Consider the following 27,791-nt stretch of genomic DNA (forward strand, 5'->3'; position numbering starts at 1 on the left):
AGACATCATCAAAAACCACACACCAGTCCAACAGAACCATCCCTCCACATCCACAGGGTGTTGGATTCAGGATCTATTGGAATACCCAATATAAGCATGCTCAAGTCTCTTACAATATAGTATTAGGATATAATTTACACGCGTCTGCCTGTGTATTTTAACTAATCCTTAGATTACTTACCACACCTACTACATTTAAATCCTAGATACACAATAGCTATTCTATATTGCTTAGGAAATAATGACCCAAAACCAAAATAGTTTGTAGATGTACGGTACATGTCACCACCACAGTCCTAACCACATAGCATGACCACTGGTTGGTCAAAACCCCAGGTGCAGAACTAGTAGTTAGAGAAGACCAACTTTATGCTTTCTACCTATACATTGAGAAACAAAAGAGCAAGTCTCAGACACGCCAACTGGTATTATGTGAGTTTTTCAATGGTTTTTTTTTTTTCTTATTTCCTAACACACTAAAAATGAGAAAACAAATTCACTAGGTTGGAAACCAAGTTATACTCACAAACTCATCACACACATATCCTAAGCCAAAAGGACAACGACCCCCTCATCTTCTGTGCGGACAGGATGGGTTCATACAAACCTTTGAGTATGGTCTCTGCTCACCTTCAGACCAAGCCTATGGGAGACCCTGATATGTCATCTCTTCACACTTCCAAACCCCAATAGTTTGTTCTGTAGGGCCGCCAACCGTGAGCTTAAACTGCATTACCGGTTGGTACCCAAGGATAAGTGCGTGCGAATCCCGGTACAGTTGGGAGAAACCCGGAATCCAGAAAGGCTCCTAGGTTAGTTCTTTTAAACACCTAACTTGGCAGATACCTCAACCACCTTCCGATCTTCTCCCGGATACTATATCACTCTGCATTCTCACACCTCCCTGCTCATAAGCCACCAAGGTACTAAGTGGGATACTTCTAAGGATCACAGTCCTCCACCCAATGAGTCAGGCCGGAGTCTCTGCGCAGCTCTGAGTTCTGCAATGTTACTTACTCTCCCTCCACGAAGGCTCTGTGGAAATAGCTCTGTGCCCGCAGCTCACTCACGGAAGGAATCAGCGTGCTCCTTTTTCACCGCCTGGTGCTATCCACAGATAGTTACACCGGCAGGCCTCGCTCTGAGGCCCGGAAGGGCGGAGGGTGCGGCTCACCTGGGAACCCTGAGGTGAGCAAGCTCAGGTTGCAGACTGCGACCACGTTCCGCGTCTGGAGGTGATGCAATACTGACAGTGCCAGGCTCAACCCCTCCGCGCCGTCCAATCAGCGTACAATGTCCAACACCCACAAACAACACGTGCGGCGATTGGTCCGTACATAACTGCAGAGCAGGACGGGAGCGTCACTGCAAAGGAAGAAGGCACTCAAAAGCCCTGACAGGGCAGGGCAGTGGCAGGGCAGTGGCTGCTCACTTGTGGCAAGATTTTCTTGCCTCCCCCAGGTAGCTCCGTTCCCAAATCTTGGTCCTATGAACGAGAGACACCCATTCGTCTTGGGTCCTTATGTCAGTATTCTCTCTCTTTTATAAAGGCTTATTTATTATGTACACAGTCTCTTGCCTGCATGCATGCCATGTAGGCCAGAAGGAGCTACATCTCATTATAGATGGTCATGAGCCACCATGTGAAAGCTAGGGATTGAACTCAGGACCTCTGGAAGGGCAGCCAGTGCTCCTAACCACTGAGCCATCTCTCCAGCCCCAGTATTCTTTCTTTCTTTCTTTCTTTCTTTTTTTGGTTCTTTTTTTTTTTTTTGGAGCTGGGGACCGAACCCAGGGCCTTGCGCTTCCTAGGTAAGCGCTCTACCACTGAGCTAAATCCCCAGCCCAGCCCCAGTATTCTTAAATATATGTCAATATATGTGAGTATTCTTAAACATACGTGAGTATATTTAAGATCTGGACATGACACTATATAGAATTACTTAAGACTTAGGGTATCTTGTATCTCCTGCTGGTTCCAGAACTCCTAAGCAACCAAGGAAAGACCTTGAACTTCAGATCTTCCTGCCTCCACCTCAAGGTGGTGGAGTTACAGAAATGTCCTGTCACGCCTGATTTTATATGGTGCTGTGGATGAACCGGGCATTTGTGCACCATCACCACACACTGCCAACCGAGTTAGATTAGATTGAGAGCTGCGATGACATCTAAAATTTGTTACAAATGAAACTAATGACAAGTGACTCCCACAGTTATTTTGGGGAATAGTACAAATTAACCTGGAGACTGCTTACCATATGGTAAATGGCAAGAGAAAGGAAGAGGGTCTGACAACAATCTGAACCCTTTGTGGGACATCATTTAGAATGGCTCTTTTCATTTAAAAATTTTGCTTATTATTAGATATCTACTTAGTACCCTTCAGATCTGGTCTAGAACAAATAAGAATGTTGAGCAATCATGAAAGTACGTTTTGGCCTTGATAAGTTAATAGGGTTAATTAGGTAAATAAGTGCCTATTTTATTCATTAGTGATAGAAAAACAAACCAAACAAAACGTGGATTTGGCCTAAGTAGTTAGCTCAGCAAGTTTTAGACCATTCTGATAACTGCTGAACATTTACTCAACAGTTCCAGGCCCTGTTGTGTCAAAAATTTGATGTGGTGTTTGCCTGGGCTCTTTGCTTTCTTATCTTTATTAACCAAAAATATCTGCAGTTTTAAGTTTTGTATTCTTTAAATTGCCAATTGGTTAACCTCATGTCTGTCTTCTATCCAGTATGCAGAAACAGAACAAAGGTCTCTTGCACAAAGGAAGAGAAAGCTGTGGGTAGTGAAGACCGAAACAGACTGTTAAAAATTGGATTGAAAAACACCATAAACTACTGCCGGGAAGTAAAGGAAGTTTGTCTAGAAAATGAGTAATTAAAATCTTATTGTTGGGTGGCGGCGGTGCACGCCTTTAATTCCAACGCTTGGAAGGCAGAGGTAGGCTGACCTCTGAGTTTGAGGCCAGCATAGTCTACAGAGCCAGTTCCAGGAAAGCCAAGGGCTACACAGAGAAACCCTATCTCAAAATAAAATAAAATAAAATAAAATAAAATCAATCAATCAATCAGTCCTGGAAGATGTTGGCTGTGGCCAAAATACTACTACTTGGGTTCAAGAGTAATTTTTTTTTCAAGAAGCAAGTCAGGTAGAGCTGGCTGGGAATATAGTTCAGTGATAGAGTTCTTGCCAAGTCTGCAGAAACCCCAAACAAGACAGCAAATACAAGTAGGCAGAGTGTAAGATTGGCACTGTGGAGAGGACTACTGGAAGAAGCCGCCCCGTTACAGCTCACAACAGGAAAAGCGAATGGGGAAGGCATCAATATTAATGTTCTGAAATGGAGTCTTTGGAAGACTTAAGCATGGGCACAAGCTCTTTGGTTCTTCCCACTGTCTTAACCTGTAGAAAATGTAAGCAGTGGCTGAGTTTATTTTTGGCCCCGACCTTGAGAGACTGGCAGCTTGCTCCCTGCCTCTGGGAACTGTTGCCCTTGACTTCTGCCACACTTTAAAGAAGCCCTTGTCTACACATTGAGTGGGCCAGGCTTCTAAGCAGAAACTCTGTCCCCAGCTAACACACCCCAATTACTATATTGGGGGCGGAGAATCTTAACCAGATGAAGTATACATGAGCAAAACAGTGACTTTTACTAGGATCATTTGCTATGAAATGATGAGGTATGGTTTACATCAGAAGATGTAACACCGCAAGTATCTTTCCACGGAGCTTTAAATCTCTAAGTCTGAAATGTTCGAAACAGAAATCTGAAACAGGTCTTCCAATTGCTTAGTTCTTTGCAGTCTATTTTAATTATTCAAATGATTTCATCTCTTCAGTTCCTCTGTACTATCTTACTAAATACAGTAACAACAAAACCCCACAGGAATCAAGCATCTGTGTGACAGACACAAGAAGTACAGGCATAATGGTTAACAACCCAAGAACAGGGCACAATAGATGTTTGTACTCAAGGAAAATGTGCATCAATAAATACTACAATGACTAAGATGCACATAACAGTTCAATAAGACTCTTAAGACTAACACATTTTGTACTGCCCATTTTAATAGGAGGCCTGTCTGTGTTGCATATTGGCTAGATTTAGTGAAATTTCAAACCTGCACTCCTAGCTGGACTTAGGATCTGACTCCTGACTATTGAGTATAAGTGGTCTTTTAGATAATTAGAGTTTTCATAAACTCAGTCTAATTGGACTTTTGGGACAGGTCCATCTCCATATTAGATGAGGCTAAGGTCAAGAAGACACTGTACTGTCTTCTCTGGTACCCCAGAAATCTTAGGTGTTGGTTTGAATATCCCACATTTTGGGCAATTTGTCTTCAAAATATAAGTACAGAGTTCAAAATTAACTTGAAACTTATCTTTTTTAAATAAAAGACTAAATGAAGAGTATTTAATCAGAAATACACACAAATATTCTGAACCATTTTTTAAAAAGTTCTATTTTGTCTTTAGAAATTACATCAGAAACTTACATCTGTAAGTACAGAACTCAAAGTTAATTTGTAGTCGAGTTTAAAAAGATAAATAGTATAGTCAGAAATATTTAAGCAAGTACATCAAACCATTTATTAAACAGGGCTTTGTGTAGCCTCCTGTCAAGAGATAACCTCTAGTGCTTCAGAGTGGAGAACAAGAGTGGCTGTTGTTCTGAAGTGGGTATTGCTGTGTTGCTGAGTGTGATATAAAACTCCAGGCTCAAATGATCCACGCACTTCCCCTTCTAAAGTGCTGAGGCTAAATGGCTCAGTTAATTTTGGGACAGTCACCAAGGAGGGAATACAGATATCCACAGAAATAGTCATCAGAATGATACATTATCCAGGCTTTGAATACGTTTCTACTATGAAACTGCTTCTTTGTCAGTGAACGCCTTCCTGGGTTACTGTCTGGTGGTCTGCACGTTCAGTCCTTCCTGGGTTACTGTCTGTGGTCTGCACGTTCAGTGCCCATCAAAGCTGACAATGGTTACTTTGTTTTCACCTTCCTCTTGGCTTCTTTATGTTTCTTCCGACAATCCTAGAAAACCATAAAGTAAGCAGCTTTTATCAACAATAAACACAAATTTCTCAAGGTCTTCAAAGTATACTTGAAGTCATAGAAACCCATTCTACAAACACTTGCTGGATGCACTGACCTGTAGTTGGACCTTGGCTACCCTGCAGTTTTTCTTCCCTTGCCACCCTTCTCCCTTTCCACCCACCCTTCCAATCCCTAACCCAGGACAGGAGAAGGATATACCGGGAGAAGGTCGATGTTACTGCTAGACTATTTCCTGCTGATTGGGCAGTCAAGTTCCCTGGGGCACCTTTCTTCACTGTGTACTGACTACTTAACAAACCACTACCTTACCCAGTCTCTTGGGGCCGTAGTATATATACCCTCTGAAGAGTCCCCACAATTCTAATTGTTATACAAACACAGAAACCATCCACCACTGGCAAAACCACACTGCACTGCTAGAGCACTAGGCAAATCATAGCTACTCTGGAAAGCCTGAAGCAGTCCTATATCCCACAGTTGGGATTAAAATTAAAACAGATTCTCATAATATTTCTATCGTTTTCAAAGAAGCCAAAATTCTCACTACACAGAGTCTAGCCATTTTTTGGTTTTATGTGTTTAGGCTTTGAAAAATCTGATTACCTGTTCCTTAGTAGATTGGCCAGACACAGACCAGTCACTCAAATGAGCTAGTCTTTGGTGTCTTGACATGTACTTGTGTAATGTATGCTATATTGGTATACTGAGCTATTTGAGTTCACTGAGAAACTGGCTCTGCAAGCAGGGATTCCCCTACTGCCTTCACTGCACACCTAAGTATGTGTTTATCAAGTGTCCTCTAAGATCGCTTGTTTGGGATGGACTGACCCATCAACTGTGTGGCAGGAAGGAAAGAACATCAAGACACCTCAAGAGTAAAACTGTGCTCTAGAGAACAGCTAGAAAGTGAGCCGGGCTGGGGAGATGGCTCAGGGGTTAAGAGCACTGGCTGTTCTTCCAGGGGTCCTGAGTTCAATTCCCAGCAACCACATGGTGGCTCACAACCATCTGTAATAGGGTCTGACACCCTCTTCTGGTGTGTCTGAAGACAGTGACAGTGTACTCATATAAAATAAATAAATCTTAAAAAAAAAAAAAAAAAAAAAAAAAGGTGAGCCATTTCCAGAAGACGTTACTATGTTTATTCTAGGGAAAAATGTCTGTAGTGGGGAAGAGAAGCTAGAGGCTTAGCCATGGGAGGCTCAGGTATGTACAGAAAACTTAAAGGCTGATTACCTTAAAGGGCTTTTCTACTGTTTCTGCTGGAAAGTTTTGAGTACATGATTTGATGAATTAAGTCACTCAGTCAGTCAATCTGTCTATCTTGTCATTTGTTCTTTTATTTTGGCTTTCTATATACCTAATAAGCTCAATCATTCAAAAAAAAAAAAAATCTGCCCATGGCATCTTATTTTTCAGACAGAACATGTCATAGTTGAATTAAACCACCTCTAAGTTCTTTTTAGTAGTATAATTCTAAGAGTTAAGTCATGTTCTCAGCTGCTATTACTTTATAATTCTCTTATCTTATTCCGATTGTTCTTATACTAGGGAAGAGTAACACTAATGCCGTATCTTGATTTGGAAGAAATCATTACTCACCAAAAGGAGACTACTTGTTCGGGCTTCCCACGAACTTCTGCTAATACCACCTCCCGCACCACTCCAGAATAAGTCAGAACCTAGGGGAACAGAAGCATGAGGCAATCAACTACTTCCTGTCAAATGGACAACCCAACTAGTTCATCACCAGCCTCAGAGATTCCGTGTAACTTCTAAAGCAGTGAAAACTCGTGTACAAACAAGTCCTTATACCAAGTAAGATGTGGTTGACAACAAGGAACAAGCAAGGAACACGGCCGCAGAGGCCCCCTTGGCCCTCATAATGAGCTTTACAACGATGGGAATAAATCACACTACAGAAATGGCCAACATTTCCAGATGTAGCTACAACTGTGTGCAGTATACAGTGAGTAGGAGTTGCGCTACATCCCACATCACTGAATGGAAGAATGGACCTACCACGAAGTCTGTCATCATTCTCAGAGAAAAAGAAAAACCTAATGGTCTCTTTCTCAGGAACCGCTTCTCTGAAAACAAGAGGAAGAAAAGGCAGAAATTATGTTCGATATATAAGAAGAAATTATTACAGCTGGGGTGACAGTCTGTGCTTATAATTTGGAAAGTAGAGGCAGGAGGATGAGGAATTCCAGGCCTCGTTGGCTATATAATGAGTTTAAGAGCAGTTTAGACAATCTAACCCTGGTCTAAAACAAAAACACGAAACCCATGGAACAAGCAAAATAACAACAGAAGAAATAATACAGTGAAATTATAAAAAATTGCTCTGCACTTTGCTCATGTTATAAGATGACTCTGCCCCATCTCCACCCCATCTCCTATCTAAAGTTTTGATACTGAGGAATTAAGTACAAACTCTGGATGTCAATACTCAATTGCTCTGTTACTCTGTTTGCCAGCGTTCCCTAGCTGCTACTTAAGCTGAAGGCATCTGATTTCCACACCAGGAATGTTGCTCTGCCTTACTGCCTTGCACACTTTATCTACCACCAGTTGCCATCTAAAAATCACTGTTAAAAAAAAAAATGTTGAAAGAATTCTGAACAGGGGGCTGCAGAGATGGCTTAGCAGTAAAGAGCACGGACAGCTCTTCCAGAGGTCCTGAGTTCAATTCCCAGCAACCACATGATGGTTCACAACCATCTGTAAAGAGATCCGATGCCCTCTTCTGGTGTGTCTGAGGACAGCTACAGTGTACTCATATACATAAATCTTAAAAAAAAAAAAGGATCCTGAACAGAACCTGATAAAATTTGTTCTAGATGCGTGTATCATGCTTCTGAAGCATGTCTGATACTGACTTTGTAAACCATGACACATGCCGACACATAAACTGCTTACCCAAGGCTGGTCTTTCTGTGGTCTGCTTCTTCAGTAACGTCCTCTTCTTCTGAACTACTGTCTTGGAACCGGGGATCGTTCTGACAGACTGTCTTCCCACGTCTCACTGGTTCAACTCTATAGGTGTCTATGTTATAGTTATGACAATAAAAGTCTATGCAGTTATGAGCAACCATGCATTTCTATACAGTAAAATGACTACCTGTGCTATGCAAATGTGACTACATTTCTAATATGTTAAAACCAGTACCATCATTTTTTCCCCTCTAATTTTGGAGCTAAAATCCAAATGCCTTATTACTGAGATGCAAATATGCTACCAATGACCCATGAATGTACTTCCTAAAATTAATAACATTTTTTCAATTTTAAAATACTAAAAGCCACTGTTTAGAGCCATCAGATAAGCATATAACATTATAAAAAAGGCAAAAGCTAAAGATTTATAGATGAACAATATAATTTTCAAAGAACAAGTACCCACTGCCTAAGTGCTGTTAAAGAAGCCTACAGGGCCAGGCATGGAGACACACACCTTTAGTCTTAGCACTTGGTAGGCACAGGCAGGTGAATCTCTGTGAGTTTGAGGCCATACTGGTTTACACAATGAGTTCCAGAACAACCAGGACTATGTAAAGACCCTATCTCAAAAAAACATTAAGAAAAAAGAAAGAGGCCTGCAACTTAAGATGCACTGAAACCAGTCTCTTCCTGCTTATTCACACACAAGAAAAGGAACTCATGCTCATGTTCTCATTTTCAACTCTCAAAGCTGCTTTCTAGAACTGCTGTGAGACCAGCCTGATCACTCACAAGTTTCCAACTTCTTTAAAAAATAGATTGCGGGGCTGGAGAGATGGCTCAGCAGTTAAAAGCTCCAACTGCTCTTCTAGAGGTCCTGAGTTCAATTCCCAGCAACCACATGGGTTTTCCATTTTCTTGCTTATTTTTAAATCTATGAACTTTTTGGTCTTTAGGGGTAGATCTCCTGAAATAGGATATAAAATTTAGGACTTGCTTTTACACTTTCCTCTACATTCTGTCAAGTCTAAAACAATAAGCTTTGAAATAAATGGCATATTGATGACATGGTGTATTTGTATAAAACCAAAAAGGCCATCTTTTTCTCCCTTTTTGTAGGCCCCAACATCTCAGCTGAAATAAGATAAAGGACGATTTAAAGATGTGGTTTACTTGTTCCAGACTGTTTCTATGTAAACAAGGAACACAGGGCATTAATGGCTGCCTCCACTCATACAGCAGCTAGCTTGAGCAGTCTACTCCCTCTAATGCAAAACAGCTTCTCATACATGCAGGAATGTCATGTTTATAATCAGGACACACTACATCTCATACTGTTTATGCAGACTGAAAGAAGGATCCTTCACTGAGGCAACACAAAGTTCATTAATTTACTCTAAGTTCAATCAAATTCAATTTGCCTGAAATAAAAAAGTAGAAAAACAAAACAAAACAAAAAACATACCATCCTTTACATCTTTGGTGGCAGAATCAAAAAAAGAGAATGTAAAGCCAGCGGTCTGCTCGGACCCACATGTCAGTGTCTCAGCGTTCCTGATTTCCCCAGCTCCCTCTCTAGCATAAGCCTCATTCCTGGACGTGTCTTCTTCCTTTTCATCTGTGTTTTTCATACTTTGGAATATTTCTTTCAAATCTGTAGCAATGTTATAATACATGTCTTGGGATACCTCAGGCAGCTTTTCAGCTTCTTCCTTTTTCTTCTTCCGTTTTGCCTTACTGAAATGACATACAGAACATGCACATAACAAAGACAAGCTCTGAAAATTCTCAACATCAGGAAGGGTAAACTACTTAGATACTTCTAACTTTGTCTTTCAATTTTGAATGGAAAGAATTTTCTTTTACACACTTTACCTCTGACAGATGCAAACACTACGTACACATGAGTGCTTTCACTCTGTAAACTATACCACAGGGACTAAACCATCATTCATTCAGCTTTCATGAGTGTATTCTCTTCTGCAAAACGAATGTTTTAAACCAGATGGCTTCTAAGATCATTTTATGTTTTAGACTTCTGCAATTTTTATTAAAGCAATGGAGAAGAAATCAATTAAAAATCTTTTAAAGGTGAACTGTAAGTTTGATAAGTCTACTATCTTTTGCAAATATTTTTTAGATTGTTATCTTTCCTATATTTAGAAATGAATATATTTTGTTTGTTCTTAGACACATAGCATGATTACAATATTTGTTTTTAGATAGTAGTGTAAAATGTTTACCAAGTAAGAATCTATTCCATATAGTACATATAAGAAAAAGCAAAACTTCCCGTACTATTTAAAATGAAAAATGAATGCGATTGCTCTATTTAACTATCTTTTTTGTTGGGGCTGGAGAGATGGCTCAGTGGTTAAGAGCAATGGCTGTTCTTCCAGAGGTCCTGAGTTCAATTCCCAGCAACCACATGGTGGCTCACAACCATCTGTAATGGGATCCAATGCCCTCTTCTGGTGTGTCTGAAGACAGCTACAGTGTACTCGTCATATACATAAAATAAATAAAATATTTAAAAAAAAACTATCTTTTTTGATGTTGTTGTTGTTGTTTTTGGGTCTTTGTTTGGTTTTGTTTTTCAAGACAGGGTTTCTCTGTTTAGTTCTAGCTGCCCTGGAACTTACTCTGTAGACTAGGCTGGCTTTGGAACTCTCATAGATCCAACCACCTCTGACTTCTAAGGGCTGAGATTAAAGGCATGCCTAGCCAAAAAATTTTCATAAATATATTCTGATCATGTTTTCCCTTTCCCCAATTCTTCTAATTTCTCCCCACCCAGACTTTTCTCTTTCAACAAACAAAAACATAAAAAAAAAACCTACAAAACAAACAAACACACACAAAAAACAAAATCTACAAAATATATTATTGCGTTTGTGTTGTACTGGCCAACTACTCTTGGATATGGGGCCTGCCTTGAAGTATGGTTAATATACCCAGTGAGATTACATAGAAGAAAATGGGTTTTTCTTTGGTTAGGAAGTATCAACTGCAGATAGTTCCGTGGTTAGGGGTGGCAGTTCTTCATGACCACATCTCCCTCTTAGGGCCGGGACAGCATCTGACTTGAACTGGTGCAGGCCTTGTAAGTATTGCCACACTCCTTGAGTTCATGTGTATCAGCCCAATCATGTCTAGAAGATACCGTTACTTTGGAGTGACCATCACTTCTGCCCACTGTAGCTATACTACCATACGGTAAATTTTACATTGGTCCTTCATATTTTTAAGTGTTGGAAGTAAATTTTCCATTCCTGGAGCAGACTCAACTTAGCTATTTCTAGCTTGTAATTTCTGAGATTAGGGTCATGGCAAAAGCCTGAAAGGTCTTGAAGCAGTTAGTTGAAACCACATGGCTTTTAAGAAGGTTATAAGTAAAGGCTGGTAAAGTGAGGGTAACTGTATTGGGAATTAGAAGAGGAAAATTCTAGAAACACTGATACCTGTGGTAATATAGAAAACAGAGCATGTACCTAAATGGCATAGAAATCTAGCTGAAGTGACATCCAGGAAATCACTGAAGATATTTTTCCGGTTTTTTTTTTCCTCCTTGTTACAGAAAATGTTAAGAGAGAAGAGTAAAAATAAGAGAGATTTTTCCTTTTCCTTCTTAAGCAAACATCAGATCTGTGAAGACATCTAAAGCATGAGTTGGAAACTTCAGTAGTCAACTTCAGTCAAATCCAGGCCACTGCTTATTTATCACTTAACTGCATGGTGAGAATGCGGTTCCTTTTTCAAAGGTTTATTTTTACATATATGAATGTGTTACCTGCAATGTAGGCTACGTGTACCATATGTGTGCCTGGTGCTCATACAGGTCAAAAGACAGCATAGTGTCCCCTGGAACCAGAGTTACAGACAGCAATGAGCTGCCCTGTGGGAATCAAACATGGTGCATGGGCAAGCATAACAAGTGCCCTAAAACACTGAGCCATCTCTCCAGTTCCCAAGAATGACTTGGATAGGTTGGAACAGTTGAGAAATATTTCACATTATACAAAAATTATACATGGGAGCAGGCTCAGCAGTTAAGGACATTGACTATTCTTCCAGAGGACTTGGGCTCAATTCCCAGCACCCACATGACAGCTCACCACTGTCTATAACTTCAGTTTGTCTGTAACTTCAGTTCCCAGGACCCAACACTCTCTCTCTTCTGGCTTCACAGGCACCAGGTGTGCATACGATGCATGGATGTACATGCAGGCAGGGCAGCCATACACATAAAAGTTACACAGGACACAAATTTCAATGTCTACATGCTTTTCTACAATCAAAGTAAAGAGAAATCTTTATAACAGAACTTTCTGACCTGCAAAGCCTCATTTCATTAACAATTACTCCCTTTACAGAAAATCTACAGACTTCAGTTTAAGAATAAAACAAAATTCTTTGATAAAGCCCTGCACATAGCTAAGGAACTTCACTTATTCAAAAAGACGAGTTTTATATAGCTCATTAAGGTCACTAACCCTGCGGCTTCAGTAGAATTTGAATGGAAAACAGACCCCAATTTACCTTTCTTTTTCTTTATCTTCTTGTTTTCTTTCGTAAATGGCATGGTCATGCTTTGTTGGGTCATAATGTACGATGTCCCTGTGTAAAATGAATAAAGGTTGGAAGACATGAATTGAAACATTAATAGCAATTCATAAATTGTCACTACAAAGACTCTAATTTAGGGGCTGTGAGGATTAATTTTAATTGTTAGCTTGACACAATGCAGAATCACCTTGAGAGAGTCTCAGTGAAGGAATGTCTATAAACTACACTGAGCTGTGGGCATGCTGGTGGACAATTATTTTGATTACATCAATTGGGTGAGAAGACTCATGTGGACATCACCACTCTCTAGGCAAGAGACACTGACCCACAGAGGAGAGACAGTTAGCTGACTAAAGTAAGCACGCACTCATTGCTCTGTTTCTGACTATGGTTGTGAGTCAGCCCATTCCGTCAACACCTCTGCCTCTCGATTTCTACCATGATGGATCGAAATCTCAGATTGAACTGAAAGAATCACCTTTTCCTTTACGTAACTGTTATCAGGATTCTTTTTTTGCCAGCAATTTGCAAGTAAACTAAGACAAGGGCAAAAAATAAGGCTAAATGATGTTCATCAAAAGGAATTATCATCTTGTTATAAACATTTAAAACAATCTATTTGAGTTTTCCTGGATCCCTTTTAACCTTAAAAATTACAACCAGGAGTGGTGGTACACATCTTTAATCTCAGCAGCACTCAGGAGGCAGAGGCAGGCACACTTCAGTAAATTCTAAGCCAACCAGGACTACATAGAGACCCTAGCCTACAAAGAACAAAAATTAATATCAGTATTTTGTCCCACAAGGTACCTGCTACTATGATGACCTGAGTTTGAGCCTCAGGACCCACATAGTGAAAGGGAAGAGGGACTCCAAAGCTACCCTCTGATACATACACACACACACACACACACACACACACACACACACACACACACACACACAAATCATCTTAAAGCTGGATGTCATAGGTACACACTTGTAATCTTGGAACTCATGCAGTGATGGCAAGACTACTGTCACATATTTGGCAACAGTCTGGGTGGCACAGTGAAATCTTATTTCAATAACCATACTTAAGGAAAAAAATGTTTTGAACATATGGAGGCATATACAAAGTACCTATACTTCCACAGTTTGCACAAAATAAATCTCAAAAGACAGACAAGCTTAAATGAGGTACAGAAGAGAAAACTAATCACATGCTGACAACCAATTAGAAGCTGGATCCATGGTATCCTGAAGTCACACTAATTCAGTGGTCCAACCTTCATAATGCTGTGACCCTTTAAAAAGTTCCTCATGTTGTGGTAATTATTTTGTTACTACTTCATAGCTAATTTTGCTACTGTTATGAATCATAATATAAATATCTGGTATGTAGGCTATCTGATATGTGACCACCCATCCCCCGCAGGGAGAAGTAGTACAACTAAATCTCTTTAAAGCACACATTTGAAAATGTTTATAATAGTTATATTTATACAGCTTAATAATTTCATAATTTAAGTCACTTCCAATTGGTTAACCAGTAAAGCAGTGATGCTATAACATCATGAATGCTATATAGAAACTATTTTAAAGTAGTTTTTTTCCTTTTTTTTCTTTCTTCTTTTTTTAAAATTTGTTTGTTTTGTGAGACAAGGTTTCTCTGTGTAGCCTTGGTTGTCCTGGAACTTGCTCTGTAGAACAAGCTGGCCTTGAACTGAAGAGATCAATCTGCCTCAGCCTCCCAAATGCTGGGACTAAAGCTGGTAACTATCACACCTGGACTTAAAATTAGTTTCTTAAAGGGAATAACTGGTTAAAGAAGAGAACTTTTTTGAAAGTCTCATATATGTTGACAACTGCTCTCTCCAGTAGTTTATAAAGGACTCATTCATCTGCTCAGGGGAAAAGCAACTGACTGGGCATATGCAAGGTGCTAGGTTAGACCACTAGCATCTCAAGAACAAAACAACAGAAAAAATTAATTTTAAATTAAGTTCACTAGGCATTTCTGGCAAGCGAAAACATCATGAATGTGACATGCCGTAAGCCATACTTAAATTTCTTAGCAGCCACTGATCCTTTGCTGGTAGGGTTGTTTACACTGATGTTCAGAACACTTTGCACAACACTCAGGGTTTTCTTTTTTTCTGCAGCAAGCTCGTCTTCGTCCACTGTATTTTCATTTAACTCTGAGAAAAAAGAATAACCAGTGATCTCTTGACAAGCATTGCTAGAGAAATCTCAATCATCAAGGATGCAACCAAACATATCCAAAGTACAGCGAACGACAAGTTTAGCCTTGTATTTGTTAGTATCCCTTTCTCCGAGACTTCTTGCCACAAACACTTAGAAATCAAATGACTAGCAAATGAAATAGCCAACTTCTAACTGCAACTGAGAAAATAAAATCTAGATTTAATAATGTCTTTGGTGGCAAATCTAAAAATTTATAAGGACTAAAAAATATAACACACAGGTATATGACAAAAAATATAGACCCAAAGTGATTACAGACTCTGATATTTCTTAAAATACTGTAAAAGTATTATCTAGATTACATGCAAAGTTTAAAACTGACAAGCAGTGAGTCCACTTTAATGACTACTAATGTGACATTTGCTTCGGTCTTTAATACAGTAGGGAATACTGAAGAAAGACGACCCTGTAGTTTACACACATCAACGCCATAAGTTGCTACCCATAACTGACACAGACAAATACTAGATGGAGAACCAAAGTTCAATAGCTACTTTAGTTAGAAGCAGCGTAAGAAAGTCAGACGGTCATGGCATTCAGATTAATGCAGGAAATTACCTAAAACAAAATCTGCAATTAATCTGATTTATGTTCTCTACAAATAAGTCTGCAAGTTTTCTAAAGTTCAAAACGTGACTATTCAGCTAGACAAAGAAATATTTTAAAACAAAATACAAAAGAGGTGCACATCAGCTTACTCAAGAAGCAGAGAAACAGAAAGCTTTCAAGGACTCAAGTTCTGCGACTGCAAAGGAAACAGGAAGTACATGGGAGAGGGAGACTTATTCAAGGTGGACAAGTGAGGGGACATCCTGTGGATAAATTTGGACTCACTACTGTGAAAAATCTCACAGGAAGTAGAATTAGGATGACATCATTATTCTTACGACACCCAAATAAGAATGAATGCAAGTGAATGGATTTAAAAAAACAAAACAAAAAACTGGGCTGGCAAGATGGCTCAGAGAATGGAGGTGCTTTCCTCCAAGCCTAGTAACTTGATCTGGGGCCCAGAATATACCTGGTAGAACAAGAGAACCAACACCAATACAATAAGTTGTCCCTCTGAATTCCACATGTATGGTGTGGCACAAAAGTGATCATACACACACACTCTTTCACAATAAAGAAATAATATATGTGAGAAGTGAGAAAATATAAGCATCTATCTGGAGTTGTGGTGCACGTTGTAATCTAAGCAGGAGTCTGAGGCAGCAGGATCACTAGTTTGATACCAGCCTGACCATTGCATAGTAGGAACCCTATGCACAGTGGGAACAACAAATGAACCAGCATCCTAAAACAAACAAACCCATCCCAAAACAAGCACCCAGTGCATACACCAAAGGAAGCCCAAGGCCCTTCCCACTAAATGTAATTAATCATGTGGTTTCTAATTTAAACTAATATAATATATATATATGTATGTATAGTTAAGAATCATTAATACACATCTGACTACAAACTCAATTCAATTTGTTTTAGAGTACAGTATCTTATGTGAAGAAGAAATACCAGGTAACTTTTTTTTTTAAAGTTTTTTTCCATCTTTATTTTATTATTTTTTTTTTTTTTGGTTCTTTTTTTCGGAGCTGGGGACCGAACCCAGGGCCTTGCGCTTCCTAGGTAAGCGCTCTACCACTGAGCTAAATCCCCAGCCCCATTTCCATCTTTATTAACTTGAGTATTTCTTTTCTTTTTTTTTTTCTTTCTTCTTTTTTCTTTTTTTCGGAGCTGGGGACTGAACTCAGGGCTGAACTCAGGGCCTTGCACTTGCTAGGCAAGCGCTCTACCACTGAGCTAAATCCCCAACCCCACCAGGAAACTTCTTACATCACTAGTTTTAACACTGTTTGAGCAATGAAATAGTTACCTTTCTGTTCATCTTCACTGTCACTCTCTAAAAATCTAGAGTCCATGCGGAATCTCTCATCACTTCCAAAATGAGACTGCAGATCCATAAGCTACACAGAAAAAAAAATCACTGTCATAAGCACATTTTTAAAAAGTCTCTAAGTATACCTCCTCAAACCCTGAAATTCATATTATCATCTGCATAACTGCATTACCTATGAACCAGTAAGGGGTGAGAGAGAATTTACTCCTACAGTAAATACCCCACCCTAGAACTACCCTGTCCTCAGCTAGATTTTAGGACGACCTTCCAAACTTAAGACATGCTGCAACTGCTATTTTCAGTCTTCACTAACCTTCTGGCCAGCTCTTCCCTCAAACTGAGGTTTAATGCTGAACCTGGTGCTGTCCTCCTTGGAATCTGATTCTTCATCATCACTGCTGTCAAACAGCTTCCCAGATGCTTTCCTCACAGACTCCTGCTATGTAGATAGAAACAGGGATGGATATTAGCCAAGGCAGACAATCACCATTTTCTTCATAAAGTACTTAACCCACATTTAAAAACCAACAATCCAAATGCATCCAGAGGAACAAATGTGTGGTGGGCCAGACAAAAACTCTTGACTCAGGGGTAGTTAACTGGACTCCTGGATCAATAGTCCACACACTCCCTATTGCCACTTTGATTAAAGGAGTAATTATTCTATGCAAGGACACTTCTTACAGTCTAGCATATGAGGTAACAGTTTCATGGGTGAGGAAAGTCTCCAAGACCCCTGACATCTCAGGGTGTCGTGGCTTGGGCAACTCTGGTTCCTACCCTAGGATTTTACACAAAGTGGTAGTTGTGTGGAGCTCTTGTTATGCTACAGACTTTACAGCTGGGTTAGGGAAACACTGTAGTACCAGATGGACACAGAAGTTTTCAAAGTCTAAAGGCACCCTGGGCTACACAGCATCCTCACCACAAAAAGAAAAGCGGGCTGGGGATTTAGCTCAGTGGTAGAGCGCTTACCTAGGAAGTGCAAGGCCCTGGGTTCGGTCCCCAGCTCCGAAAAAAAAGAACCAAAAAAAAAAAAAAAAAAAAAGAAAAGAAAAGAAAAGAAAAGCAGGGCAATCTACAAAGCAGATTAATGTTTAGAAGGCCTTACTTTCACCAGCTCCTTTTCTGGACAGCTTTGCTCATGAGTGGACGTCTCTTCCGTTTCACTTTCATTATCAGAAGCAAAGACAATATGTGTTTTTCTGTTCTCTGGACGACCATCCTAGTGAAACACAGCAGCATTACACTCCAGGACAGCCAACTGCATATCGACATTCACATCCACCATCATCTTCTCCCTCTCTTACCCTTCTTTTCTCTCTTCACAGAATAATAGTATCATCTGCTATTTTCCCAAAACAACCTCAGGTTTCCTTTCTCTCTGAATTCAGTAACAAGAAAATTCTATTGACTTAATCTCGGTATTAAAGAACCACCACTGCTGTGGTTGTGGACCTGTGGACCCTGACCTCTGAAAGGAAGGCTCTTCTTGCTTCCAGATTGAACTCCATTATATTTATTTCTTATGCAAGGATCTTAATACAAAAGGCTGACAAACTTATCTGTAAAGGTTCAGAGTAAACATTTTAGACATTGTAGGCCACAGACAGGGTTTGTTGTATATTAAAAACTATGAGGTCTGGATGATCCGTGTATTATAATATGTTAATTCCCATTACAAAATGTACACATCTAATCTGCAATGCCATGATTAAAGTTCTTCAGTTTTTCACAGGTTTAGGAATAAAGTCCCACACCCTGCAGTATCTGTATAACCCATCCTTCCTAATCACTGTTGCTTCAGTTTTTTTTTTTTTCGTTGACACTGTCTATAAACACTAATGTCACTGAAAAAATTTACTTTTAGACAAATGGCTTACTTTTGCAGTAAGACCTTTCCTTTCCTTTCTCTTGCTGCCTTCCCACATCAGTCCAATTCCTAGTAATCCTTTCACATTACTCCTTATAGGTTGAGGAAACCTAGCTTCTTTGGTGTTCTAAGGGACTGCGACTGCCTGCTTGCCATATGATGCACCAAGAGCTGCCCAGGTCTCAGCCTTTAACCATTATTCAGTGCTGTTGCAGGAAGGAACAAAGACTCACTACAGTAAATGCAATCAAGCCGTATACTACTCTTGTGTAATCATTATACAAGGTAATTTCTTAATGAAGTGATCAATTACAGATAACTTTAAAATGTTTTCAATTTAATTTTGCAATGTTTTAGTATAGACTCAATAGCACTGGTGAAAAGTAGTGAATGTGAAAAGGACAATGAGCTCTATGAGGACACATCCACCTACACGAGAAGGAAAGCCTGGATCTTGACAACATTCTTGTTAGATCCATAGAATGAAAATGCACTCACCAAATTTGCCAATGCACTGTGCACCAGTTTCTTCTGCACTTCTCTGGCGTTCTGCCATGCTGCCAAGGCTGCCAATCGCTTCTGGTTATCTTCAGCATGTTTATCCTTAGCAGTTATACAAGATGCATTACTAACAGAAAGTGAGAAACTAGCTGTGCTTTTCTGAGGGTCTTTCCTGGGAGATACCTTTGGTGGTTTCTCAAGAGATGTGAAGTTGCTTAAATTAGTCCTCTCTTTCTCTAAAGCTTTTCTATTTTCAGGCCAGTGGCAAGTGTCTCCATCAGAGTCTATCTTGTGACTCTCTGTGCTAAGATTTAGGGATGTTTTAGCTTTTAACGGCAATGAACATGGCAGAGGATTTATACTTCCCTTGTCAAAACTCGTAGAGTTCTGGTTCTGTTTTTTTGGAGGCTGAATGTGGTTTGGGTCGTTCACCTTCTTTGAAGGTTGGCATGAAGTCAGTTTGCTTGATGAGCCATTAACACACTTGAATCCATTTTCCATAAAACTTCTACTGTGATCTTCCTGTTTCAAGGAACTGTGATGCTCACTGACAGTACTAAAGGCAGTATTCTCTTTCAAAGTTTTGTCCACTGACTCCTTTGCATAGAGACAGCCTATTCCCTTGAAGGCCTGGAATTTTGGCTTTAAGATATTTTCCTCTGATTTTTGTTTGCTGTAACTGTTCTCTTCCTCTAAAAGGGAGGCCACAATCTCCTCAGGAAGAATGCACTGTCGGCCATTGTACAAGTCACCAGAAGTCTTGGAACTCTTGGAGGTTGTGTCAAATTTGCAGTGACTGACATTTTGTGGACCATTAGTCTCTGTATCTTTTCCTGAAAACTTCTGATGACTGCCAGCCATCTGCTCCAAGTCAGCCAGAGTGAGACTCACACGGGGACAGTTTTTCATCAAGATTTTATATTCTTCATCTTCCTCGGACTCTTCACTGTCACTGCTATTCGAGTCAGGTGGAAATTTGGGATTTACAAACTTTATTCCATGACACGGGGCTGATTCTTTGTTGCTTTTAGTTCCTTGTACTTTTACACAGTCATTAGAAGGTTCTATCTTTTGAAAAGAACTTCTCTGGCTTATAGCCCTTTCTGGTTGTGAAAATTCTGTACTGTTTTTGACCTTACCAATGCTTTTCATTGCAATAATTTCATCTGTGTCACTTGAGTCATAGTCATGGTTATTTCCTAAACTAGCTGAAGAAGGAAGTTTATGAACGTGTGATTTGAAATTATCCCTAACAACTTCAAAAGTGTCATGTTCAGACTCACTGACTGAGGGATGCCCAGGTTTCTCTCTGTTTTCCTCTTCAGCAATCATCATTTTCAATTCATCTTCTGAGTCAATGTCATCATCAGACATGCTACTTTTATTCAAGATAATTTCAAAGTCAGAAGTATGAAAAACTACATGTTTAGGTCTCTGAGTACCAGAACTGGATACAAGGAGTGGTTTGGAAGGAGTAACAGTACTTGGAGCTGTGCCGTGTATAGTCATAGGCTGTGCTGATTTGTTCCTCTCCAATACCTGATTAGTCCTTAGACCAGTATCAGAAACCTTGCACTCCATGGGATCAATGCTCTTCTGCACTTTCTTGACCTTTTGAGGAAGAAAGTCAGAAAACTCTCCTCGACGTTTCTTGCTCATAGGGTCATTGCCTCCTTCCAATTCCCAAGTGAGGTCAGTTATGGGAATGGTTTCTGTCAAATTCTCTGGTATCTTTTTTATATTGTGGCAGTATTTTGATGGATCATATTTCATAATGTTACTCAGTCAAAGAAAAAGCAAAAGCATCAGGTGTTAGGTAAACCTCCCAATCTTATGAAACAGGAAAACAGTTTAACCTTGAGTAGTCCTTTATGCTATCTCCTCCCTTCAATTTCCCATCAAACTAAATGAGGACTCCACACGGTAAGCTTCTAGGCTCTATGAAAGTGAACTATAACATATCCAAAGCTAAAATCAAGCACCATTACTATCAAATCAGAGAAATTACTTGGATGATACACATTACAGCAAACTCTCTGATACATATGCACACCTGTACAGATGGCCAAAGTGTCAGGTTTTCAAAGTCTCAGATAACTGACCTTATGGAGCAAAAGTCATAATTTGCTCACTTTGGATTCCATATTCTTTCTCCATATGCTATTTCTTGCTGATCAACCAGCCTATCTGTATCTAGTATCTTCTTTTTAGAACTAATTTATACTATCAGTTTTCTATCAATTCCTCCTAAGTTTTCTTTAACAATGATTTCAGTTTTTATTCTTGCACTACCCCATGAGCAATGCCTTGTGAATCCCTATATAGTAAGATTTTGTTTTTTGAGACAGGATCTTAGTACACAGTCCCAGTTGGCTTGGAATTTGTCATGTAGACCAGAGTAGACATGAACTCACAGAGATCTGTCTGCCTCAGTTTCCCAAGTACTGGGATTAAAGGTACAAAACACAATGCCCAGCTTATAATAAGATTTTTACATTAACAAATAACAATGTTTCCTTGGCAATCATAATTCATATCACCTCCCTACATAAAACTTCATGTCACCCTTCATTCTCCAAGTGCTTTCTACATGTAGATGACTTAGAGCTAACCTTGCAGAGAAAGGTAACAATATGCTGAAACAATTCAAACTTATTGATAGGGGCAGTGAAATCCCAAAGCTAGTCTGCCATCACTCTGGGAAATAAGTTACTGTGAAATGCCAACCAAAGGATATTTTCTGTTTATGTTCATTCTTAAGGTGAAGAACAGGTAAGACTCTTCCAAATTTACTCACAACCCAATTCTAAAAGACAAAAAATAAAATAATAAAATAAAAAGAGAGAGGACTTATAATTGTCTCAATGTAAGCAAAATAATAATACATGAATGTTACTTTTAAATGTTGAACTCACAAGGGGCTACTACTATAGTGAAGCTTAGTTTTTTGATAATAAAAGGTATTAAAGAAGAAAAATACGAGGAAACAAAAAGAAAAAAGAAACTTCCAACTATGTTGTGGATAGTACTTCACACACACACACAGACACATACAGCTATTAAAAAGCCAGCCATAGCCACATATATACCCAGTTGACAGGGCGTTTGGCTAGCATGCCCAAAGTCCTGAGTTCTATCCCCGGCACCTTATGAACTGGAATATGGTTGGGACACACCTGTAACCCCAGTACCTAAGGGACAGTTAGAAGGATCAGAAGCTCAAGGTCATCCTCAGTTGATATGTACGTCATCAAGCCAGCCAAAGCCCAGCATGGATGGGATAAGAGCTCTAGAAGTCTCATCCCTGCCAAGAAGCTGATAGCTCCTGGGAGAGGAGAGTTCAGTTTCCTTCTGGATATGACAACTGAACAGCTCTAGCAGACAACCCTGAACCTGTGTGCATACACATTACTACTAATCATGGATAGTGGGGAGGGAGAGCGTGAACGAGCACGCGAGCACGCGAGCACGCAAGCATGCACACGAGCACGCATTAAGTTGGGAGGAAATGTAGTGGCGGGGATACAGAGAAATTAGAGGGGAAGTATGAAATCCTAAAAGTAACCAAACCCACAAACAGAGCTGAAGCAAGTGAGAAAATAAATAGCAAACCTGGGACCTGTCTGCCCATCTTATCACCTGTCCTTAGGAAGAGTCTTGAACTGATTTGGATTTCTATTTAAAATGGTGAGGAAGTTGTGCTTACTGTAGACTTATAAACACATGTTGAAAATGAAAACCGGGGCTGGAGAGATAGCTCAGCGGTCAAGAGCACTGACTGCTCTTCCAGAGGTCCTGAGTTCAATTCCCAGCAACCACATGAGATCTGATGCCCTCTTCTGGTGTGTCTGAAGACAGCTACAGTGTACTCATATAAATAAATAAATAAATCTTAAAAAAAAAAAAAAAAGAAAGAAAATGAAAAACAAACAGGCAAAACCCCCAACCTATAGGTCAACTGCTCCAAATTGGAAAAAAGATCTGCTGTGGCTGTCACAACTACAAATCTGGGGTCTCAGGAGACACAACTGACACAGTCTACGGAAGGAGACTCACTTTATGTCCTGGTACCGCTGTTCCAGGCACAGCCTTCATATGGAAATCCATTCCTCCCATCTTTTCCAATAAGGAGGTATTGCCTGTGGTTGACTTTTCTTTCTTTGCTTTTGCTTCTTCTCTTTCTTGGGCCAATCTGCAGTGAAGTGGAAGTAAAACCAAATCAGCTGTGAAACGGTCTGGGGTGGCACTCAGTAACCCCGTGAGCCCCAAACAGCTTTACAGTAGTCAAAGAACACAATAAAATAACTCTTTTGTTTGCATATTTGTTTTTCCAAGCCAGGTTTCACTGTGTGGCCCTGGATGCTCTGGAACTTTCTCTGTAGACCACACTGGTCTCAAACTCTCAAAGACCCACCTGCCTCTACCTCCTGAGTGCTAGGATTAAAGGCATGTATGCTACCACTGCCCAGCTAAAATACTTCTTTAAAAGAATAATTATTTATACTATTTTCTAAACACACAAAACATCGTAGAGTAACTAGAAAATACTGAAAAGTGAAGCAAACCAAGTATTTCTTTTTTTTTTTTTTTTTTTTTTTTTGGTTCTTTTTTTCGGAGCTGGGGACCGAACCCAGGGCCTTGCGCTTCCTAGGCAAGCGCTCTACCACTGAGCTAAATCCCCAACCCCCAAGTATTTCTTTAATCCCACATTTTATTAACACTTTTCTACATCAGCTCCCATTTTATTCACAAAAATGTAAAATACTCACATCCACAGTAAAGAGTAGAGACAGAAGGAATGAATGCATTCATAGTCTTTAACTACCTCTCTACTCTTATACAGTCTAAGGCTCCAAACTAGAAAAGGGCGCCATCCATTTCAGGCCCAGACTTCCCACATCAATGAAAGAATCTAAACAACCTGCCACAAAGAACCACAAGCCAACTAGACACAGATAGTAACACTACATTAAAATTCTCTTCCGGGATTACTCTAGGATCATCAAGTTGAGAAGCTAATCACGACAACTAGTATATATTACTCAATCACTTCAAATTAGTTAGGTAAACTTATAAAAACAATTACACTATAAAGAAATGGTTTAAATATACGTGAGGCAAATCCTACCTGTGTAAAAAGCTTTCTTTTGCTAGCTGAATTTGTAGTGTTCCACCTTTCCATTTTGTTTTGTTTAAGATAGACATACCTATAAGGTAAAGAATTGTCAAAGTTCATTGCAGTACAGAACTGTATTTCAGCAAGTTTTTTTCCTAATTATTTCATGCATGAGTGAATTTCATGCATATGTGGATGTTAGTATGCTCCTTTGTGTGTGGGTACCCTGGAGGCCAAAGAGGGCATCAGATCCTCCCCTGGAATCTATGATTGTGATCCACCCACCTATATGCTAGGGACTGAACTGGGGTCCTTGCAAGAGTAGCAAGCATTCTAAAGTACTGAGCCATCCCTTCAGGCCCAGCTTATAGGTTTCTTATGATCCTATTTCTCAGTTACTTGAAGACTAACAGAAAATAATGCATAAACTATAAGGCAAAACTTATGTGGACTTGTTTATACTCATTTTAGGAACTTCTGGTACATAATTATTCACGACTATTTTCCACATGACAAATAATTAAATCTTTTCAGGGTGAACTAGAGCACATTTTGAGATCTTGTAGCATTTTAATTGTTCACCTCAATCCAAGTCTCACTGCAATGCAGGCAGGTACACATTAGCTAGTGATTGTGCTCTGCTTCCACTGCTGTTCCCTAGAAGCTGATTTTCTAATAGCTACTGTCAGCTTCCTTAATGTAAGCACTAACAGAATTTTCCCAGCAGTCGATTTACTATGCACAAATGTATTACTTAATTTACTCCTTATAATAACATTATTAGCTAAGGCACTGTACCTTTTCATTTACTGGACTTAAAAGTTTACATAAACTATCTCGATATATTCTTAGCAAGGATAATCTTTTCACAAATGAAATGATAAAAGGCTGACTATCCTCTCCCAGCCTCACATTCCTCTCTCTTACTTTTTGGTACCTTTTTCATTTTTGACTTCCAAGACACTGCAGTACATCAACTGCTTCAACAGACCCTTCAATCATCTCCTCTTTTTAATCACCGAAAGCTAGTATTTATCCTTATCTTTACTAATCTTATATTATGAATATCAGCGTTTTGAAGATATAGTCTGACAAGGTCATATTCTAATGTCCTTTCATAACAGATCTTAATGACAAACTAGTGGCTGCCCAAAAAACAAAGAGTCTGAGAAAGTGTGAAATAGGCAATTTCTGTCAAAGTTTGGTCCTTTGTTCAAATTATTTGAAAAGGCCAGTTTCCGAGCAAACCTACCAGCATGTGATACCATGCCTTCTGACACAAACAGAATGATCTGAAACCTGAGATATAGGGCTCCAGAGCCCTCTTGATCATGGTTGTCCATCCACGAAACTTCTAAGTGACTAGCGAGGCTTAGATACGGAACTAAAGTCATTTCAAGTTATACAACGACACAATTAGAATAAAAAAATACAATGATGATCTTACATTTTTTCAGGTCCGATTCTGTTATTTGGATGTTAACATATGCAAAGACTTTCTGGGAATTTCCTACAAAAAGAAAATTAAGCTGCTTTAAATTCTTATCCAGAGAACAATGTAAATCTTAATAGCTTTCTCTTCGATTTTTTTTTTCTGAGACAGGGTCTCTCTATAATTTAGGACTGGCTATCCTATAACTCACTATGTAGACCAGGCTGGTCTTGAATAAACACCTTCCTCAGCCTTGAGTTCTAGATCAAAAAATGTGTGCCACCATACCTAGCCTTAAAAAGCTTTTCAAATTCCAAAAGTGGATTCATAGATATTTATTTTTTGAAAAAAAAAATGCTTTTTGCCTCACCTGAGTAAAGTCTGCATTTTTATAAACATGATCAAAGTATTTCAAAATAAAATGAGTAAGAAAAAAAACATGAAGTAATCAGTTAAGAGACCTCATGATAGTATGTTCAGACTTTGTAATTGTATGCTAGTGACATTCTACTTAAAAGATAATGTTAGAATGCTGACTCCTAAAATTTAAATTACAGATGTTTTAGAAATTCAAAGGTTTTATAACTTTCCTGGTTTCAAAATTAATTTTCACATGCAATAATTCCAGGACACCATATATAATGTTTTGTACTAATATTGAACTCTGGAGTTGCTTTCCTCTTTCATATCTGAGTTGTCTGTCTTTAACTACTCAGGGCTATAGACCTACCTTGGTCATCTCTCCGAGTGATGATCTCCACGTCAGAAACTTCTCCAAATCTGCTCAACTGACTTTGTAGGTCTGTCTCAGAAATGCCCTGCCCAAGTCCACCCACAAAGAGGCGCTTCATTTCTCTGTTGGCTTTCGGGAATGTTGGGCATCTATCTGGAAAAGTAATTTTGTTCAGAAAAACACTTTAACAGTTTTTCAGAAATATAAGCACACCTCTTTCCCTTGGAACGTCTGTGCCAAGTTCATCTTATGAAGCTATGTCTCTTCATTTGTATTGCTTTCAGATTTTATCACTGGAAGATTTAAAGGCCCTACGTCCACATTTTCAATGAACCACTGCAACTGGACCTAAGCGCAGCACACCCACATATCCGCACCCAGATGTTTTCTCTAAAAACAACCACAGCTCTTATTCACAGTACTGGTGCCCCCCCCATTCATTTCTACATTTATTTTTACCTTAACAGATATTGGCAAAAAATAGTATGCTAGAGGATAAAAATGTCTCCATCCTGGAGTTCCATAGTCATAACAAAGTCTGCAATTACAATACTATGGCAAAATATAAGTGTTCCCAAAGCGCTGTTCAGTCACAAAGAGGGCAACTTATGTTATACCTAAAATATATTTCCCCACTGTGTGCCTGTATTGTTCAGTTTGAGTGGATCTCATCGGTCAGAGGAGTAGGAGGTCCCAGTGCCATTTAGAAAACCGCAGTGGTGAACCAAGGATCATAATGAGGTCTAATTTCAGACCCCGGAACTGTTAACAATGTCCTACCAAGGTTGCTGGAAAAGTTTTCGAGGGGTCTCTCCATCTCGTTAAGCCCTCGGCAGGTGCTCAGCTCTCATTCAAACCTTCCTCAAAAGCTGGCTGACTCCTTCCAAGCGAGATCACAAGACGGCGGCGGCAGGAGCCCAAAGCAAAGACCTGCAGTCTGGGAAAGACCTACAGTGTACCACTTCTTGGTAGCCGCCGCCCCATCCTTCCAACCCCGCCTTCTCCCTCCGAGAAACCCCAAGGAAGGAGAGGAGAGGCTAGGAGCAACAGTCCAGCACTTCTCACGCGCAAACACTCTCCTCAAGACGCTTGCTCCTCAGCTCAAGCGCAGAGTAGCCCCTAACGTCTAATAACACGTGCGGGCGGGTGCATTTTCTTTTCCTTCCTACAGGGTTTCTAACCCCATCTCCTAAGGTTCCGTTATCACGCAGTTCCAGAGGGCTCCTTATTTCGTCTGCCTTCTTTTTCACGAACGTTCTGTTTGTTCTCCTCCACGTTGTAAAGTTTCCAGAGGGGTTAAAAAAATCCATAATTCCTACAGAAAACTTCCTACAGAAAAGACTCTCCGCCGCATGATTCCTGATTTCCGGGACAAGTTGGCGGAAGTGAAGACCCGGAACCAAAATA

The 27,791-nt window shown here is 39.7% G+C and overlaps 2 protein-coding genes and 1 long non-coding RNA gene across 9 annotated transcripts in view; 1 reads left to right on the forward strand and 2 right to left on the reverse strand.

The window, feature by feature from the left end:
* Positions 1–1,248, reverse strand: part of Iars1 (isoleucyl-tRNA synthetase 1) — a 46,353-nt gene extending 45,105 nt beyond the window's left edge. For 2 of the 4 annotated variants that reach the window (XM_087590416.1, XM_087590417.1), the window contains exon 1: positions 1,175–1,248. The gene's annotated coding sequence lies outside the window, so the exon portion shown is untranslated. Of the gene's footprint in view, positions 1–1,017 lie in introns of all 4 variants that reach the window. The other 2 variants (NM_001100572.1, XM_087590415.1) reach the window with 2 other exon arrangements.
* A 134-nt stretch (positions 1,249–1,382) lies between these two features.
* On the forward strand, positions 1,383–8,171 carry LOC148000026 (uncharacterized). Its single transcript, XR_015641507.1, has 2 exons — positions 1,383–1,461; positions 6,628–8,171. It is a non-coding gene; the product is annotated as an uncharacterized LOC148000026 (long non-coding RNA).
* Nol8 (nucleolar protein 8) lies at positions 4,448–27,763 on the reverse strand. 4 transcript variants are annotated; one of them, NM_001395574.1, is given in 17 exon segments: positions 4,448–5,052; positions 6,679–6,758; positions 7,099–7,166; positions 7,999–8,125; positions 9,485–9,756; positions 12,559–12,636; positions 14,630–14,765; positions 16,706–16,796; positions 17,043–17,165; positions 17,841–17,954; positions 19,101–20,879; positions 21,841–21,909; positions 23,160–23,295; positions 24,232–24,310; positions 25,667–25,729; positions 26,382–26,533; positions 27,165–27,763. In NM_001395574.1, coding segments are annotated over 16 exon segments (3,387 nt in total). In that variant the 5' UTR covers positions 26,503–26,533; positions 27,165–27,763; the 3' UTR covers positions 4,448–5,001.
* Positions 27,764–27,791: the final 28 nt, after the last annotated feature.

This window comes from Rattus norvegicus, chromosome 17 (assembly GCF_021556685.1).
Source record: "Rattus norvegicus strain SHRSP/BbbUtx chromosome 17, alternate assembly SHRSP_T2T, whole genome shotgun sequence".
NCBI classification, from domain to species: domain Eukaryota; kingdom Metazoa; phylum Chordata; class Mammalia; order Rodentia; family Muridae; genus Rattus; species Rattus norvegicus.

Bases quoted from the DNA above. Each gene is read 5' to 3' on its own strand.
- Nol8 (XM_087590989.1), bottom strand. From the start codon at position 27,201: ATGGAGAGACCCCTCGAAAACTTTTCCAGCAACCTTG. The intron at 26,538-27,164 runs GTAGGACATTGT...TTACTTTTCCAG, and splicing joins AAACTTTTCCAGCAACCTTG to ATAGATGCCCAACATTCCCG. The intron at 8,126-9,484 runs GTATGTTTTTTG...ACTATAACATAG, and splicing joins CACCAAAGATGTAAAGGATG to ACACCTATAGAGTTGAACCA.